At 39.9% G+C, this 16,140-nt stretch overlaps 1 protein-coding gene across 1 annotated transcript in view; it reads right to left on the minus strand.

Annotated features, from left to right (window-relative positions):
- The window catches only part of LOC143018533 (RNA transcription, translation and transport factor protein), a 22,300-nt gene extending 7,099 nt beyond the window's left edge, over window positions 1-15,201 (minus strand). Inside the window, exons 1-4 of the mRNA XM_076173971.1 lie at window positions 15,045-15,201; window positions 10,296-10,520; window positions 7,650-7,766; window positions 4,425-4,564 (exon numbers count right to left, since the gene is read on the minus strand). Of these exons, the coding sequence (XP_076030086.1) occupies window positions 4,425-4,564; window positions 7,650-7,766; window positions 10,296-10,520; window positions 15,045-15,105 (543 nt within the window). The 5' untranslated portion in view covers window positions 15,106-15,201. The remainder of the gene's footprint in view (window positions 1-4,424; window positions 4,565-7,649; window positions 7,767-10,295; window positions 10,521-15,044) is intronic.
- Between the last annotated feature and the right edge of the window lie 939 nt (window positions 15,202-16,140).

Here is a 16,140-nt window from a genome sequence, read left to right on the forward strand (position 1 = left end):
CATACCGTACTTCATGGCTTAATTGGTGAAAATGTTTTCATGTATTTGGATGACATCATAATAGCTTCCAAATCTGTACCCGACCACATTCACACCCTTCAACAAGTCTTTTCTCGTCTTGCAGATGCCAACCTTAAACTTAAACTCAGCAAATGCTCCTTTCTTAAGAAAGAAATTCGTTTTCTTGGACATGTACTAACTTCTGATGGCATTCTTACGGTTCCTGATAAAGTCAAAGCTGTTGCTGACTTCCCTCGTCCAACGAACCTTGAGCACCTTCGCTCCTTCCTTGGTCTTTCAGGTTATTACCGTAGGTACATCCGCAATTATTCAAAAATTGCAGCCCCTCTTACTTCCCTACTAAAGAAAGATGTACCCTTCCACTGGTCGTCTGCCCAGGAACAAGCCTTTGCAGACTTAAAGAATGCCCTTACCACTGCTCCTGTCTTAGCCTTTCCTAACTATGACTTACCCTTTATTCTCTACACCGATGCCTCATTCCAAGGTCTTGGTGCTGTCCTCATGCAAGAACAAGACACACACCTTCGCCCTATTGCCTTTACCAGCAGACTCCTTAACAAAGCTGAACGGAACTATTCTGTCACAGAAATTGAAGCTCTTGCTGTAATATATGCACTTAGACATTTTAAGGAAATCATTCTAGGCTATCCTGTCACAGTCCATACAGACCACCAGGCACTTCTTCAACTTTTCAGAGGCAAGAACTTGTCCGGGAAACTTGCTCGCTGGTTCTTGACTATTCAAGAATTCAGTCCCACCTTCTCATTTGTGCGCGGATCAGCAAACCATGTTGCAGACGCACTTTCTAGAAATGTTGCTGCTATCAATACCCTCCCTCAGCCAGTCACTCTTACTCATGCGCGTATACAAGCAGCTCAAAGATCCGACCCAATGTGGAAACGTGTGATATTCTCTCTCGAGTCAGGAGATACATCTGATCTTACAGACTTACCTACCTCCTTGGAACACTTCAGACTTGTCAATGACGTTCTTTATCACGAAACCACACTTTCCAACAAGCATGAACCAAACAGACTTGTACAACAACTCGTAGTTCCTTCTGACTTAGTACCTGAAGTTCTGTTCCTTTTACATGATTCTCCACTTGCTGCACATCCAGGAAAAGACAAATGTGTTACACAGGCCAGACTTCAGTACTTTTGGCTTACGATGAGAAAGGATATCCATAACCACATTGACGCCTGTCATTCATGTGCTAGCCATAAAGGTCATATTCAAAGTAAAGTTCCAATATTGACATACCCAATCCCTAGCAAACCCTTTGATATGGTTGCAATTGACCTTCTCAAATTACCACTCACTTCTAGTGGAAACCAGTACCTGTTTGTGTGTATGGATCATTTTTCCAGATTTTGCATACTTGCACCTATCCCAGACAAGACTGCGACAACAATTGCAAAGACATTCATTGACAAAGTTATTTGCCCCTTCACTACTCCCAAAGTTCTTCTCTCTGACAATGGCACGGAATTCAACAATGAGATTCTTTCCAATATTTGCAAGTCCTTTCAAATCACAAAATGTAATATTGTTGCATACCACCCCAGTTCAAATGGCCTTGTTGAACGGCAAAACAGAAAGATTCTCAATGTTCTCCGACACCTCGCTTCTGATCTCCATCTCTCCTGGGATCACCATGTCCCTATGATTCAGTCTTGCCTTAACAGTGCCATCAATAGGTCCATATCAGAGTCGCCTCACTTTGTCATCTTTGGTTCCGACAAGCGACTCCCATATGACCTTCTTGCTTCAGAAATAGGTCCCATTTACAACCTTGATGATTTTGTAAAGGTTTCACTTTCAAATTTCAGCTCTCTCTTCAAGAGAATTACTCAGTCTCTTTCTCTCGCTAAAGACGAGATGGCCCGTCTTCACAATAAAAATGCTAGAGAATCTAACATTACAATAGGTGACATTGTATATGCCCAGAACCATTCTCCATCTTCCAAGCTTTCACCAAAATTTCTTGGTCCTTTCCGTGTCCTCGCACTAGAACCTACAAACAAAGTCAAACTAAAACACTTGCATTCAGACACAGAATCCATCATGCACCTGGACACCCTTAAGCTTTTCTCTCGAGGTGTAGACTGTGACAATGACACTCCGACTCCCGCAGAACCCCTTCCTCCCTCCCCTCACATTTCAACATCCCCTGTCTCCCACCCATATAATCTTCGCAACCGTCATACTTCTTGAACCTTCAATCCCTATAGCTGCCAAAAATGTTCTCCACTACCTTCCTTTATTAAATTAATGTTCCATGTATGTTCTCCATGTATATATATATAATGTTCATATGCCAGCATGTACTAATTGCATTTATATCTTTTGTACGTTACATTGTAAGTCGCTGGGGCCAGCTCCTTTCACGTGGCCGAGCGTTTATTGTATGCATGTATTGGTTAGAAATTAAACTACATGTAGAATTAGATTAATGCGTAGTTTCTGTGTACGTGTGTGCGTGCGTGCGTGCTTTAGCGTGAGTTCCAGAGTTCTAGAAGTCGTTGTACCTGTTAATTAATTGTCATATAAATTGTAATGCGAAAGTTGAGTGAATGGGATATAGATCTTTATTACTATCAAATTTGAAGTTGTCATGTAACTGAAAGTGTGTAAATGTAAAATTCTGTATGCAAATGAAAAATTAAAATAATTAGATAAATAAAAGTTAGCAACTGTTTTGGATAGGATCCCGAGTGCTTTGTCACGCAGCACTGACAGATGATTGTGCGAGCTCGTCCTGTACGCATCAGTGCATTTTTTTTCCGTGACTGTGGTGAAGAGTGGAAAGACGAAGTGTACCTTACTCGTACAATATATTAACTTTTGACGTGCAGCGTTTTACTTCACCTTATTGTTAACCGAAAACAATAGGCAAAGACCTTCACTAGGTTAAATTATATTTTCAGTAGTTCACGCTTTCAACAAACATCCCTCCCCAACACAGCCAACAAGTATTATCCATGGGTCTCCTGCAATGGACTGACTGATTGTATGTCTGAATGTAGGGACCTGCTTGTGGTGTTCCTAAAAGATGAGCATTGCAGCTGCCCATTTTCAAAACCAATTTACCCCTGCAACCATGAGTGTTTGTCACAATGGTGTCTAGAATGAAAACAACCTCTTGTCAATTAGGGATGGAATGGGTGGGATTGATTTTTATGCCTTGTTCTTTTTGGCTACCTCCCTTGTAAGGGGGAAAAAGCCTTTGGTATATGTATGTATGTATGTATGTACTTCACACACGGTAAGCTGACAACCCGCAACTGCTTCCCTCCTACTTTTGACTGGTAATGTAGAAACAGTTCCGCATCAATACAACATGAACAGTCCAATGTTTCATTGTGTTGCTGCACTGCTTTTGACCCAGGACAGTTGACAGATGTAGGGATGACCTGTCATTCATGAGACGCTGAAATAGGAAGGGTGGAGAGGGTGGTGGGAGTGAAACAGGTGGGAATATGTATGTGCCTCTGACTTGGCTACCTCCCTTATACGGGGTAAAAAATCTCTCAGTATAGATAGAGAACAAGTGATCTCCCAATGCCAGATCCAGAGCACAATAAAGCACTCACCAATTCTGATGACTCGACAATAATCATCCAGCATAGTAAATACAAAATAGCTGCTAAGAATACTCAGGCTTATTTTGACAAGTTAGAACAATGGTTTTCAAAAAATATAATGGAAGCCTTCCTTATGAAGACATCAACAACAGTGCTCATTCCAGGCAACCATGAATCACATAAACATCCAACATACATTGGAAAAGAATACAAAAACCCTGGGCCCCACTTTTGATCCATTCACTTCAACTTGCACAACAAGGATGTGGCAGTGAAAATCAACAAGAAAACAAACATACTAAAAAAAGATACCCCTGAAACTACAGAAACTAAAGAAGGTGAGGAACCAATGGCAGGAGGCACAGAGCTGTGGCCAAAGCTGTCCTTTGGCCTATGTGTTCGGATTGTTGGGGCAGGTAACAGTAATGGTTTGGAACTGGAGAGGAGAGTGGCTTTTGAACCCATGACTAAGCAAATGAGAGACCAGCATGCTTCCAATTACTCCAACAGTGTACAACAACAGAACATAAAGTATCAAGAATAATAACCACTTCAATAGAATATTTGTGTACAGCAACCTAAAACCTCCCCACAGAACATTACATGAAAATGATGGGTTATAATTTCTATGTAAGAAGTTTCAAACCTATGCACCCATCTCATTATGTCACACATGCACAAAGTTTAAAAAAGAAAGAAAAAAAAAGTACATTAGTCACATACTACTCAACCCTCTACAACCTATCACATGTATCACACAACTAACTTCCCATAGATACAATCAAATGTAATAGAGCTGAAAGTGCAAACCCTTACCTGATGAACGAATTCTCCTGGGTTCTGTAAAGCTTCATTGTTGAGCCTACTCTTGACCATCTTGCTGATAGCTTGCAATGTTACCAAATGGTCTGGGTGGGGGTTTATGTTCAATAAGCCGGCAAGTTTGTTTACTCCTTCTGCAACATTAAATATGATACTATGCAAGAAATATTTTCATAAGAAGATGAATATGTTGTTCCTCTATTTCAATGACTATTACTGCTAGATTTACCAATACAACATTATGTATTTTACATCACCCTTTCCTATGTATACATAGGAACATACACCAAGGGTTTTTCTCCCCTTACAAGGGAGGTAGCCAAAGTCAGACAAATCCACTACCACCCATTTCATCCCCACATACTCCACTCCCATTTACCACTCTCCCTCCCTCTTATCTTGGCTCCTCCTGGATGATGGGCCATCTCTGCATCTCACCCATTGCCCTGGTATCAGAGGCAATGCAGCAAGACATGTATACATTTACTAAATAATATAGTAATATTAGGGTATCTCAATGCTAGAATAGATGATCCAACAGATGGAGTAGCAGGGAAGTTTGGGGTGCCAGGTAAAAATCTTTGTGGAGAGATGATGTTGAAGATGTATTTTGAAAGGGAGTTGATTATAGTGAACACAGTATTTAAGCAGTGAGCCAAGCATAAGTAGACATAGAAAAGGGTGGTGGAAGGAAGGGTGATTGATAGAGGATTAACTGATTATGTAGTAGTGTCCAAAGGAAGGGCAGGGAAAGTTCTGGACATTCAAGTAAATGGCTTGGGGGATTAAAAAGTGTAATGAGAAATAGACATTTGTGAATGGATGCTAAGAGGAGATTGTATGAAGGAGTGATTGTGCCAACAGCACTGTATGGGGGCAGAAACATGGAACACAAGAGAGGAAGAGTTTAAATATGTTTGAGATGAAAAGCCTGAGAAGTATGGTAGGGGTTACTAGACTGGATAGAATGAGAAATGAGGAAGTGAGGAGGAGAGCAGGGGTGGATGGGGAGTTGGGAGATAGGGTTGATGAAAGAGCATTGGGATGGTTTGGACACACAGACAGAACGAGTGAAGAAAGATTAGTAAGTTGTGAAAGGAGTGAACATGAGGGGGCAACCAAGGACGAGATGGATGGATGGGGTAAAAGGGGCATTGGGAAAGAGGGGAATGTCTGTTAACCCCTTCCATACGGTGCCGCACACGTAGGCGTCATGGGGAGCGAGTGTATTCGCGAGGCTGCCATATCGGCGTCTTGATTATATTTATTGTAGTCGCCCCTCCATAATGACATTCTTTCTAATTCTTTTGTGACACGTCGTACGGCTGGCATTGGCTGCTGCCACCGAGATCTAAGTCCATGACGCCTACGTGTGCGGCACCGTATGGAAGGGGTTAAGGAAGGGAGAAGACAGAAGATAGGGGTGAGTGGAGAATGGTTGTGTACAATGCTGTGATGCATGGAAGGGAGTGGATGGGGGATGGGGGATGAGGGAGTATGTGTGAATGATATTTTGATGCAGCCCTTAGGGATTTCTCCACGTCTTCTCTTTTTCTGCATAAGGAGACTGAGAGGGGGGTCGCCAATTAAATGAAGTGGCCTTACTGTCGATGTGCTGTGTCTTGCTACATTGCTTCTGGCCCAGGGCAGTGGGTAAGATTCAGGGATGACCCAGGGAGGTAAATGAGAATGGAGTAGTTGGGGATGGAATGGGTGGGAGTAGATTTTATTCCTTTGTTTTTGGCTACCTCCCTTGGAAGGGGGGAAAAAGCACTTGGTATATGTATATACAAGAGAGGAAAAGCAATACATAAGGTGAGGGGGCAAAGAGGAGATGTAAAATGGGGTGTGAGGTTGACAAATTTTTTGAGAAGAATAAAGATGTTTTCGAAGGATGTGATAAGAGTCAGGGAGAGAGGAAAAGGTAAAGGATGCAGATGGACAGATGTCAACGGAATTGATAGCAGTACAGGGAAGATGGGTAGAATATTTCAGGAGAGTTGTTGTTGAATGTGGAAGAGGTTATGGAGGGATTGTTTGTGGCAATGAGAGAGGCCAGGAAAATAATTGTTGGGAAAGGAAAATGACAGGGCCAGAGAAAACATGAGATACAATGAGCAATGACAATTATAAAAGTTGGTAAGGTATCTGGGTTGGATGGACATCATGTGGAGTGTCTGACAAATGGTGGAATGGTTATAGTTAGGTTGTTTAATGTGTGCCTAAAGGAGGGTAGTGTGCTGGAGGACTGGAGGAGCGAGTGTATGGTTCTGTCTTATAAAGGATAAGGGGAGCATTGTGAATGTAATACTTTTGAAGGGATAAGTTCGTTGAGTGCAGTTGAAAAAGCATATGGAAGAGTGTTCAATCAATAAATTGTTGTCTCAGTTTTCACTAAATGGAAAGCCCACAACCCCACAGTGGTTGGCAATGGTACTCAGAACCAGATCTGGGTGTGTTCCTCAATGTCCTGAGCAAAGTCATGCCAGTCAGGACACCGAGGAACACACCTAGGAATGTGGCCAGCTCTACTCAGAACCTCTCTTATATCTCTCTGGGAAGAAACTTTGGACCAACATCTGTGCTGTACATGTGTGGGACTTTTTCTATGTCACCGACAAAATGCTAGGAAGGGGACAGCAGTTGCTGGTTATCAGCTCCATGTGGAAAAAAATGTAAGAAATATGGCTGAAGTTCATATAGAGATCTTGGCTCCAGTCTGGAGACAGAAAGTCAGCCTGCACCTCCTAATGGAAGTGAGGAGATTGATGGAGGTAGAGATTGACAGCACCTCCTAATGGAAGTGAGGAGATTGATGGAGGTAGAGATTGACAGCTTTACTGTCCATCTCATAGGATTACCACAAGCAGGTACTCATCATTGGTCCCTGGAAGGGTGTTCATTGAGAGGATTAGAAGAGGAACAGTGGGAGTAATTGAGTAAATGGTGAGGAACAGTGTGGGTTAAGGAAAGGTAGATGATACACGGGTTAAATTTTTGTGGAAAGGCAGTTGTGTGAAAGTTTTTGGCAAAAGATATGGATGATTTTTTTTACCTTTTATGGATTAGGGAAGGCTTATGACATAGTAGACAGGAAGGGATTGTGGGAGGTATTGCAGATAAAAAGGAACCTCTGTTCTCGAATGTCTCAGAAACCGTTAAAGCCTCTGGCCAATTGCAAAGAATAGGGAAAGGCAGTACAACAGAATTACCACATACCTATAAAGTCTGGACTCTGGAAATCTAGAGCATCTAATGGATTGGTGTTCACAACCTTGGGGGCACTGCTTCGGCGATTCAGTACATTTTCTGAAGTCTCTTGCTTGAATTTTTCAGCTGCAAAATTTAAAAACATTACTATGCTATAGGAAAGGGAGAGAATATATATAATCATAACAATAAAAGTAATATATCTATTGATATATACTATGAGACTTCTTCCCCATCACAAGGTAAGAAGTCTGATAAGGCATGCACCCACCACCACTCATCCCAGCCATTTGCTTCCCTTTGATAAAATCTCTTAGCTCCTTATGGATGAAGGCCCATACCTGCACAGTTCAGAAGCAATGCAGCAAGACACAGTACATCCTCACCAGGGCATTCCCTGCTCAACAGAACCCCCTTTTACCCAAAGCCACCTTGTTCACCCCATCCATCCATCCCATTCTTGGTCTTCCCTCAATTTCACTCCATCCACCTCTACCTTCCACAATATTTTTGCTAGTCCTTCTTCACTCATTCTTTCCATATACCCAAACCATCCAATTACTCTTTGATCAACCCTATCTACCAGTTCCCTCACCACCCCTGCTCTATGCCTCACCTCCTCATTTTTCAAACTATCCATCCTTGTACTTCTCAAACACACTTTCATTTCTCTCTTCTTTCCTTACACTCCAAGTCTCTGTCCCATATTGTGTTGTAGGTACAATTACTCCTTCATATAGTCTTCTCTTTCTCATGGCACTTTTCAATCCCCCAAGACATCTACTCGTTTCCCTCACTCTACAGTTAACATCCACACCCACTCCTCCATTCATGTGACCCTAAATACTTAAAAATTATCCACTTCCTCCAGCCACTCTCCTTTAAGACTTACCTCCAAATCACTGCCTCCCTAATCCCTTGTAATCACATTTACTTTACATTTCCTCCAATCATGTACCATCCCAAACTCTGTCATCACCTGCCTTAGATCTTCCTCTGACACAATCAGTGCCATTAGCAAACAACAGCTGGCTCACTTCACATTTCCTTCCACTCATCTACAATCCCCAGCCCATCACCTTTGTTTACCTCCTGTACCATCCCATCCATGTCTACCCTGGCAAAGCCCATCTTCACTTCAAATCACTTTCACAATATACAATCCTAACACCAGCTCTACTACTCATATAAAAGCTTTTGACTGCATTTAACTTTTTCCATATCCCATACATCTGCACTACTTCTCACAATGCCTTCCTGTTGACCTTGTCATAACTGTTCTACAATCCATTATAATTATTCTTCCCTTTTTCAGACAATCCAAATGCTGCCCATCTAACCAAGGTGCCTTACCAGTTTTCAAAGCTCTTTGTTACTCATCATTTCCTATCACCCCTTCATTTTCCTCCCCCATCAGATCACCTTCCTAGTAAGTACTGCCATAGTTCCTCCCTAACCATCTCCACATTTAGCAATTCTCCAAAATATTTTACCCATCTTTCCCTTAATCTTCACTTCCACAAGCATCTGTTCATCTGCATCCTTTACCTTTTCCTCTCTACCTGACTTGCCCTCACCCTCAATCTCTTCACTTCCTTCCAAAACATCCTTTTATTTTTAAAATTCCCTCAAACTACTTCCCCATTTCACAGCTACCCTCCTCTTTGCCTTTCTCATGTTGCGCTTTGCTTCTATTCTCTTTTTCCTGTATCTCTCATGCATTTCCCTTATTCTACTTTGCAATCAATCCTCATATGCACATATCTCTTCTACCACCATGTTTACCTTTCCACCCCACCACTCACTATCTTTCCTTCTATTCCCTCCCATCCTCTTTGCCCCACATACAAACTTTGTGTGTTTTATCACTTCCCACTTGAAACATACCCATCTTATAACAACAATTATTCTATCTCTATACCAAGGTTTATTTTCCCTTACCAGGGAGGTAGCAAAGTTAGAAAGCATACACCCACTCCCACCCATTTCAATCCCACCCACCACCCCTCCCTCCCTCTCATTCCAGCTCCCCATGGGTGATGGGTCATCCCTGCATTCTGCCCACTATCCTGGGTCAGAAGCAAAGAGCATCCTCAACAAGGCCACTTCACTCAATCAGCAACCCCCTCTCCATCAATTAAACATTATAGATACAAATGATAAACACACAAAAAATCAATCTTATATCTAAATACAAGGTATGATTTGTCACTTATGGGATACAGACAATTCAATTTTAAATAGAATAGTACTTTTAAAGGGAGCAATGATGACTACCTACAAGATAGACATCAAAGAGAATAATCTCCCTACTGCCAAAGCTAAACAATATCTAAATTGTGCAAAATGGCCTGGCAGACATGTCATTAGTTGCATTTTGTGTCATTTATTACAAGTCAAGACGAGAGAGAGGGAGGGGTGGTGAATGAGAGTGAAATGGGTGGGAGTGAGATTATGGCTTTTGATTTTGGCTACCTCCCTGGTAAGGGGGAACTCCTTGGTATATGTACCAAGGACTACTATTATACAGGACATACACACCCAGATTCCTGGCTCAGCTACTATATAACAGTAGTCCTTGATATGTACATATGTCTATATGATACATGGTAATAAAGTAAATCAAATAACCAACTTTGAATGATATATACACACCATTATCTTGATACTCAAAGTGAACAGCTAAACCTAATAGCCAATCCACCACTGCTGGTCGATCCTTTGGGTCTATTGGGCAGTTCAACTGACCACAATATTTAATAAAGTTTGTTTCCCAGTCCCTAGAATCTACATCATTTATGGGGCCCCGGTCTTCAATCTTGTAGCTGCGGATCTTTTGGTTCTCTAACCACACAATCAGGTTTTTGAAGCTTTTATCATCTGCAATATATCAGAGACATGAATATTTAACATGGGTATATTTCAGTTGTAACACTACACCCTCCTACAAAGAAGTTTCAAATAAACACCAAATCTTTGATGATGAAATGCACAAGAAATTAAACTTCACAATCTTATTGGCTGACCTCTCAGACAGAATCATAATCTCAAATGAGACAAGACACACTTACTTTCTCTATTCAAAAATTTAACATTCCTTAATGCATTCTCACAGACTACTGTGTGATTTTCATCAACTCGAGTGAATTCCTCAAAGAAAACCAATAATAAATTTGTTACACTTTTAGAAATACTGAAAACATTGTCAGAAGTCTATCATGACCAAAGATTTCTTCTTGTCATTCAAACCCACAAATTAATGGACATTCCTCCAATGTGACACTACCTTCATAGTGTGATATATAACCATGACAAACCTAACATTTTTATTGTTGCAACTGCCAGACATATTCAATTCTGATAGCCACTAAATAACTTTATCCAGCACATGAAAACCTCTAGTATTCTGAGGTACTGATGGATACCATTTAATAAGCATCTGATAAGCAAGATTCTGTGCGTGATATTTTTAATTTTGCACTATCGGTTCTTTAACAATCAAACAATTGTGGCCTCTAGTTTCATTAAGTGGAAAACCCACAAACCCACAGTGGCTGGCAATGGTCCTAGGAACCTCACACAGATCCCTCTGGGAAGAAACTTTAGACTTTGGTGGAAAAAGAAGTCATGGGTCTAGTTCCGAGTTGTGAAATTATTCCTTACTGGTTTTGCTCTACACTTCTTCAAAACTGTAGTGTGAAACTGGTCAGGAATAAATTCACATCTTGGAACTAGACACATGACTTCTTTTTCCACCTTCCTTATATATATATATATATATATATATATATATATATATATATATATATATACACATATATATATTACATATACATACACACACACACACACACACATATTGAAGTTACTAATATCATCCTTGAAAATTAAGACCAGATTTAAGTTGGAACATGACAACCTACAAGGATCAGTTACCTCTAGACAAATTTTAAAGAATAGAAAATACATGCCAAAAGTTATTAGTACATTTGCAATTCAATCTTAAAAGTTACGTGTCCAAAATGATTCAGATGCATTAATTTAACCTGTATTAATTCACTTAATTGCCTATCATCTACATAATTTATTTTATTCACATTATTGGAATGTGACTTCAGTACACGCCCAGCCCTTCTATAGTGAACTTGCCTCAAAATACTACTGCTACTCTCTCTGTGCGAGAACTAATTGTGAAATTGTGTCCAAGACAGTCTCAATTAGTCATTGCCGAGACTGTCGAACATCCCAAAAATGTAGTGAATGACATTTTGAAGAAGTATGACAAGAATTGTATACGTATGGCATGAAAACCCAATGGTAGGCCAAGAAAAACTATGGTAAGACAAGATTAAACTATTTGCTGTATTGTGAGGAAGGATCACTTTGCAACAGCTGCTGCAGTTTCCCATGAGATCAGTGAGACTATGGCAGTCAATATGTCTAGGCAAACTGTGTCCCGTCATCTTAAGGAAGAAGATTTGCACACTCGCACACCTTCGGTCAACCCATTGATTAGTGTAAAGAATAGAAAAGACCACAACAGAGCATATTGTATAGTCAAAGAACCAATGGACCTTAGTCCACTTTTGTGACGAATCAAAGTTCAAAGTTTAATTTGGCTCAGATGGCAAAAGATTTGCCGCAAGACAGGCAAAAAATTATCTGAAAATTACATTAAGAGCAGTGTAAAGTTTGATGGTGGGAACATCATAGTCTGGGGCATAATTTCAGCAGAGGGCACTGTGCCACTTATTCGCTTGCAGGTAAAAGTGAATGCACAGGTGTACAAAACATTACTGGACCAACACGTACTACCTTATCTGCATGCTGCCCATTCTCAACCTGCAATATCTATGCAGGATAATACTCCCTGCCACACGGCAAAGCTGGTAAAGTAATTTTTAGCTGACCAAGAAATTGAGGTTCTAGACTGGCCTGCATAGACCCCAGACCTGAATCCTATTAAAAATGCCTGGAAAATACTTGGCGAAAGAGCAAAAGCAAGACACCCTACTTTAGGATATTCTTCAAGATGAATGGCTCCAGATATCTGTTGAAGAGTGCCGTACGTTAGTTCATTCCTGTGATGAGATGTCAAGCTGTTATTGATAACAAAACTAAATACTAATAATGTTACTTTCAAATGTGTTAAGAAATGTTAATTTTGTCATTATCTCATTGTATGTATGGTACGTAATTTCTTAGTGTCCGGATCATTTTGGGCACATCATTTTTAAGAATGCATAGCAAATATACTATTAACTTTCAGCATACATTTTCCTATTCCTTCAAATTTTGTCTAGAGGTAACTGATCCTTGTAGGTTGCCATGTTCCAATTTCTGAAATCTGGTCTTAACTCTAAAGGATGATATTAGTAACTTTAATACAAAATTACAAGTGTCCTGAACATTTTGGACGTTACTGTATGTGTGTGTGTGTATACATATACATATATACACACACACACAAATTTATATAAATATATATGTGTGTATTTACCTAGTTGTATTATACAGGAAGGGGAGCTATACTTGTGGTGACCCATCTTTGTATCTTGTAACATCCAGTTTGTTCTTAATTTCTTGTATGGTGTTTGCACACACTACTGTTTCATCCAATTTGTTCCATACATCCACCCCTGTGTGTGGATTTTTTTTCAGAGCTCTTCTAAAACTATCCTTTTTAAGTTTCCTTTCATGTCCCCTTGTTTTTCTTCTAGCCCATTTTAATAAGACTTCTCTGTCAAGCACTTCCATGCCTTTTATAATTCTGTAAATGGCCAACAGATCACCTCTTTCTCTTCTTTGTTCCAGGGTTGGCAGTGCCAGTTTAGACAATCTTTGCTCATATGTCAATTTTGAAAGTGTTTGGGGCCATCTTTGTCATTGCTCTTTGGATTCTTTCTATTTCCTTTATATTCTTTTTTGTACTGGGTGTCCATAGTGTTGCAGCATACTCCAATCATGGTCTTTTCAATGTGACAAGTATTTTCTTTACCATTACCTCATCTAAGTAGTTAAAAGCCAGCTTTATTGATCTTAGTCAATTGTAGGTTTCTCCAATTATTTTGTTTATCTGCTTGTCTGGGGACACGTCTTTGGTGATGATTACTCCTAGGTCCTTTTAGGAACCAACTTTTTTTTTTTTACTTCCTGTGTGTGCGTGTGTGTGTGCGTGTGTGATTCACCATGGTCTTGGATCACGAGTCCAACACACGATCCAAGACCATGGTGAACCACACACACACACATACACACTTATATGTATATGTATACACATACACACACAATATATATATATATATCTTATATGTATTCAATTTATTACTTTTTTTATGCATCAGAGCGCGTTATGTTTAGAAAGGTAGGAAGACCACTGTGCCTCTCACAAGCATAATGTCATGGTAGATTCTCTGCCATAATCCAATATAGCAACCAAGCTTGGTCATTGTTTACACTCCTAGTGACAATGATCTAATCTTAATTTCCAAGAAATATTAATTCTTAATAAATACCTCATGCTGGGATTCTTCAGTAAGTATAAAATTACTTTTACTACTTTGGTGTGAAGAAATCCGTAATCAACCTCTTTTTTTCAAATCTAGAAATATATACAAATTCCATTAAGACCTTCATTTCACACATTCATGAAATCAAAATACTTCACACTTGTATGACCATGAAGGCAAATTTCACTTAAATTAATGAAATTTCCATGTAACTTGTTCTAGATCTGATAGGTCATAGGCCTATGTCTGAACTTACAAACCCTTCCCAAACAAATTACAATACTATCACATTATGATTCTCAATATCTATGACTACTAGTCATAAAAATGGTGGAATGACCATTTTCTCCTTACAAAATCATACATTTTTCTTCCACTAGCTGTTGATACACTTGTCAGGAACACGATAAAATTCAATTGATTTTCAAAAATTACACCTACACTCTCATTCAGAGAACATTACAGGAATTCTTCCGGTGGCTGTGAACTTTTTTTTTGTCAACAGCCTTTATCAAAACACAATGAATACTATCTAAAATCGCTGTATGTAAATAAAAACGTTAGAGCACATAATAATAAACCATCAATACAACCAATACCGAAAAATGAAGCCTAAATCACAAACAAAAACAATTCCTTTCCTGCATATCTTTTGGGCAATGACGGTCAATGAACTAATGCATTTTAATTTTCAATAAAGGGCATTGGTCAATTCTAGCCACTTCATATTTGGTTCAAATTATAAAAAAATAAGTACCTGAAAAAAAAATTGATATGACAAACTCAAAGCCCATGGGCACTTGCTGGCCATGCATGTATATCTACATACTATAGCACAGCCACAGGATAATTGAGTGTGATATACACGCTCAATCATGCATGCTGCACATATTACCATTCAGGTTAATTCCTTCAGGTTGAACATATCCAAGGGCTGTCAGCTTTCGGCGGTACATTTTCTTGAGAGTCCAATCCTGTGAAGTGTGGTTAAAATAACGGGGCGTGCGTCCACAGCGTCTGCTAGTTAGGAAAATGTCACATATGCGTTTTCATGCATTAACTGTCGTACATTTTGTGGGTGTTAAGTTCTGTGATGTAATTCTCTCGTTACAATCACATGAAAAATCTTAATTTTTTATTGTAATCGTATAAGAACAAAACACCCAACACCCTTCCCATAAAAATTATATTTTATGTGTTTATGAATGTACACGACAACTGACAAAACATTCCACCTAATTCCTATACCAAATTTACTTGTTTTAAGAGCATGGGATGTTAAGAGACTTGACTTATTTGGGGCCCCATATCTTAGTATTTCTTACATGTGACTTGGAGTTTCATTTCTAGATGTAATGTACAATATCTCTTTTTTTTACCACATTGCATCGAGTATTATAACAAAATTATGTATAGTTTCCTAAATCACACTAGCCGTGGTTATATATACGAGTATACTATGGTATACATACAAATGCCAAAGGCTTCTTCGCCCTTACAAGGGAGGTAGCCAGAAAAAAGCATAAAATCCACTTGTATCCATCCATCCCAACATACTCCATTCCCATCCACCCCCTCCTCCCCTCTTATCTTGGCTCCTCCTGGATGACGGGTCATCCCTGCATCTCGCCAACTGCCCTGGGTCACAAGACACAGAACATCCACAGCAAAGCCGCTTCGTCAAATCGACGAACCTCCCCTCTCCGTCTCCCTCATTTAAAAATGAAGACGGGGAGAAATCCCTTTGGACTGCGTCGATTTATTTTTCACACATGCCCCCTCATCCCCTACCCCCCACCCACTCCCTTTTATGCATCACAGCATCATCCATACACAACCATTCTCCATTCAACCCTATCTTCTGTCCTCTCCCTTCCTTCCTCAACAGACATTCCCCTCTTTCCCAATGCCCCCATTTACCCCATCCATCGATCTCATCCTTGGTCGTTCCCTCATGTTCACTCCTTCCACCTCTGCCTTCCACAACTCTT

Source organism: Oratosquilla oratoria, chromosome 35, assembly GCF_046742065.1.
Source record: "Oratosquilla oratoria isolate Oo_2021 chromosome 35, ASM4674206v1, whole genome shotgun sequence".
Lineage (NCBI taxonomy): Eukaryota > Metazoa > Arthropoda > Malacostraca > Stomatopoda > Squillidae > Oratosquilla > Oratosquilla oratoria.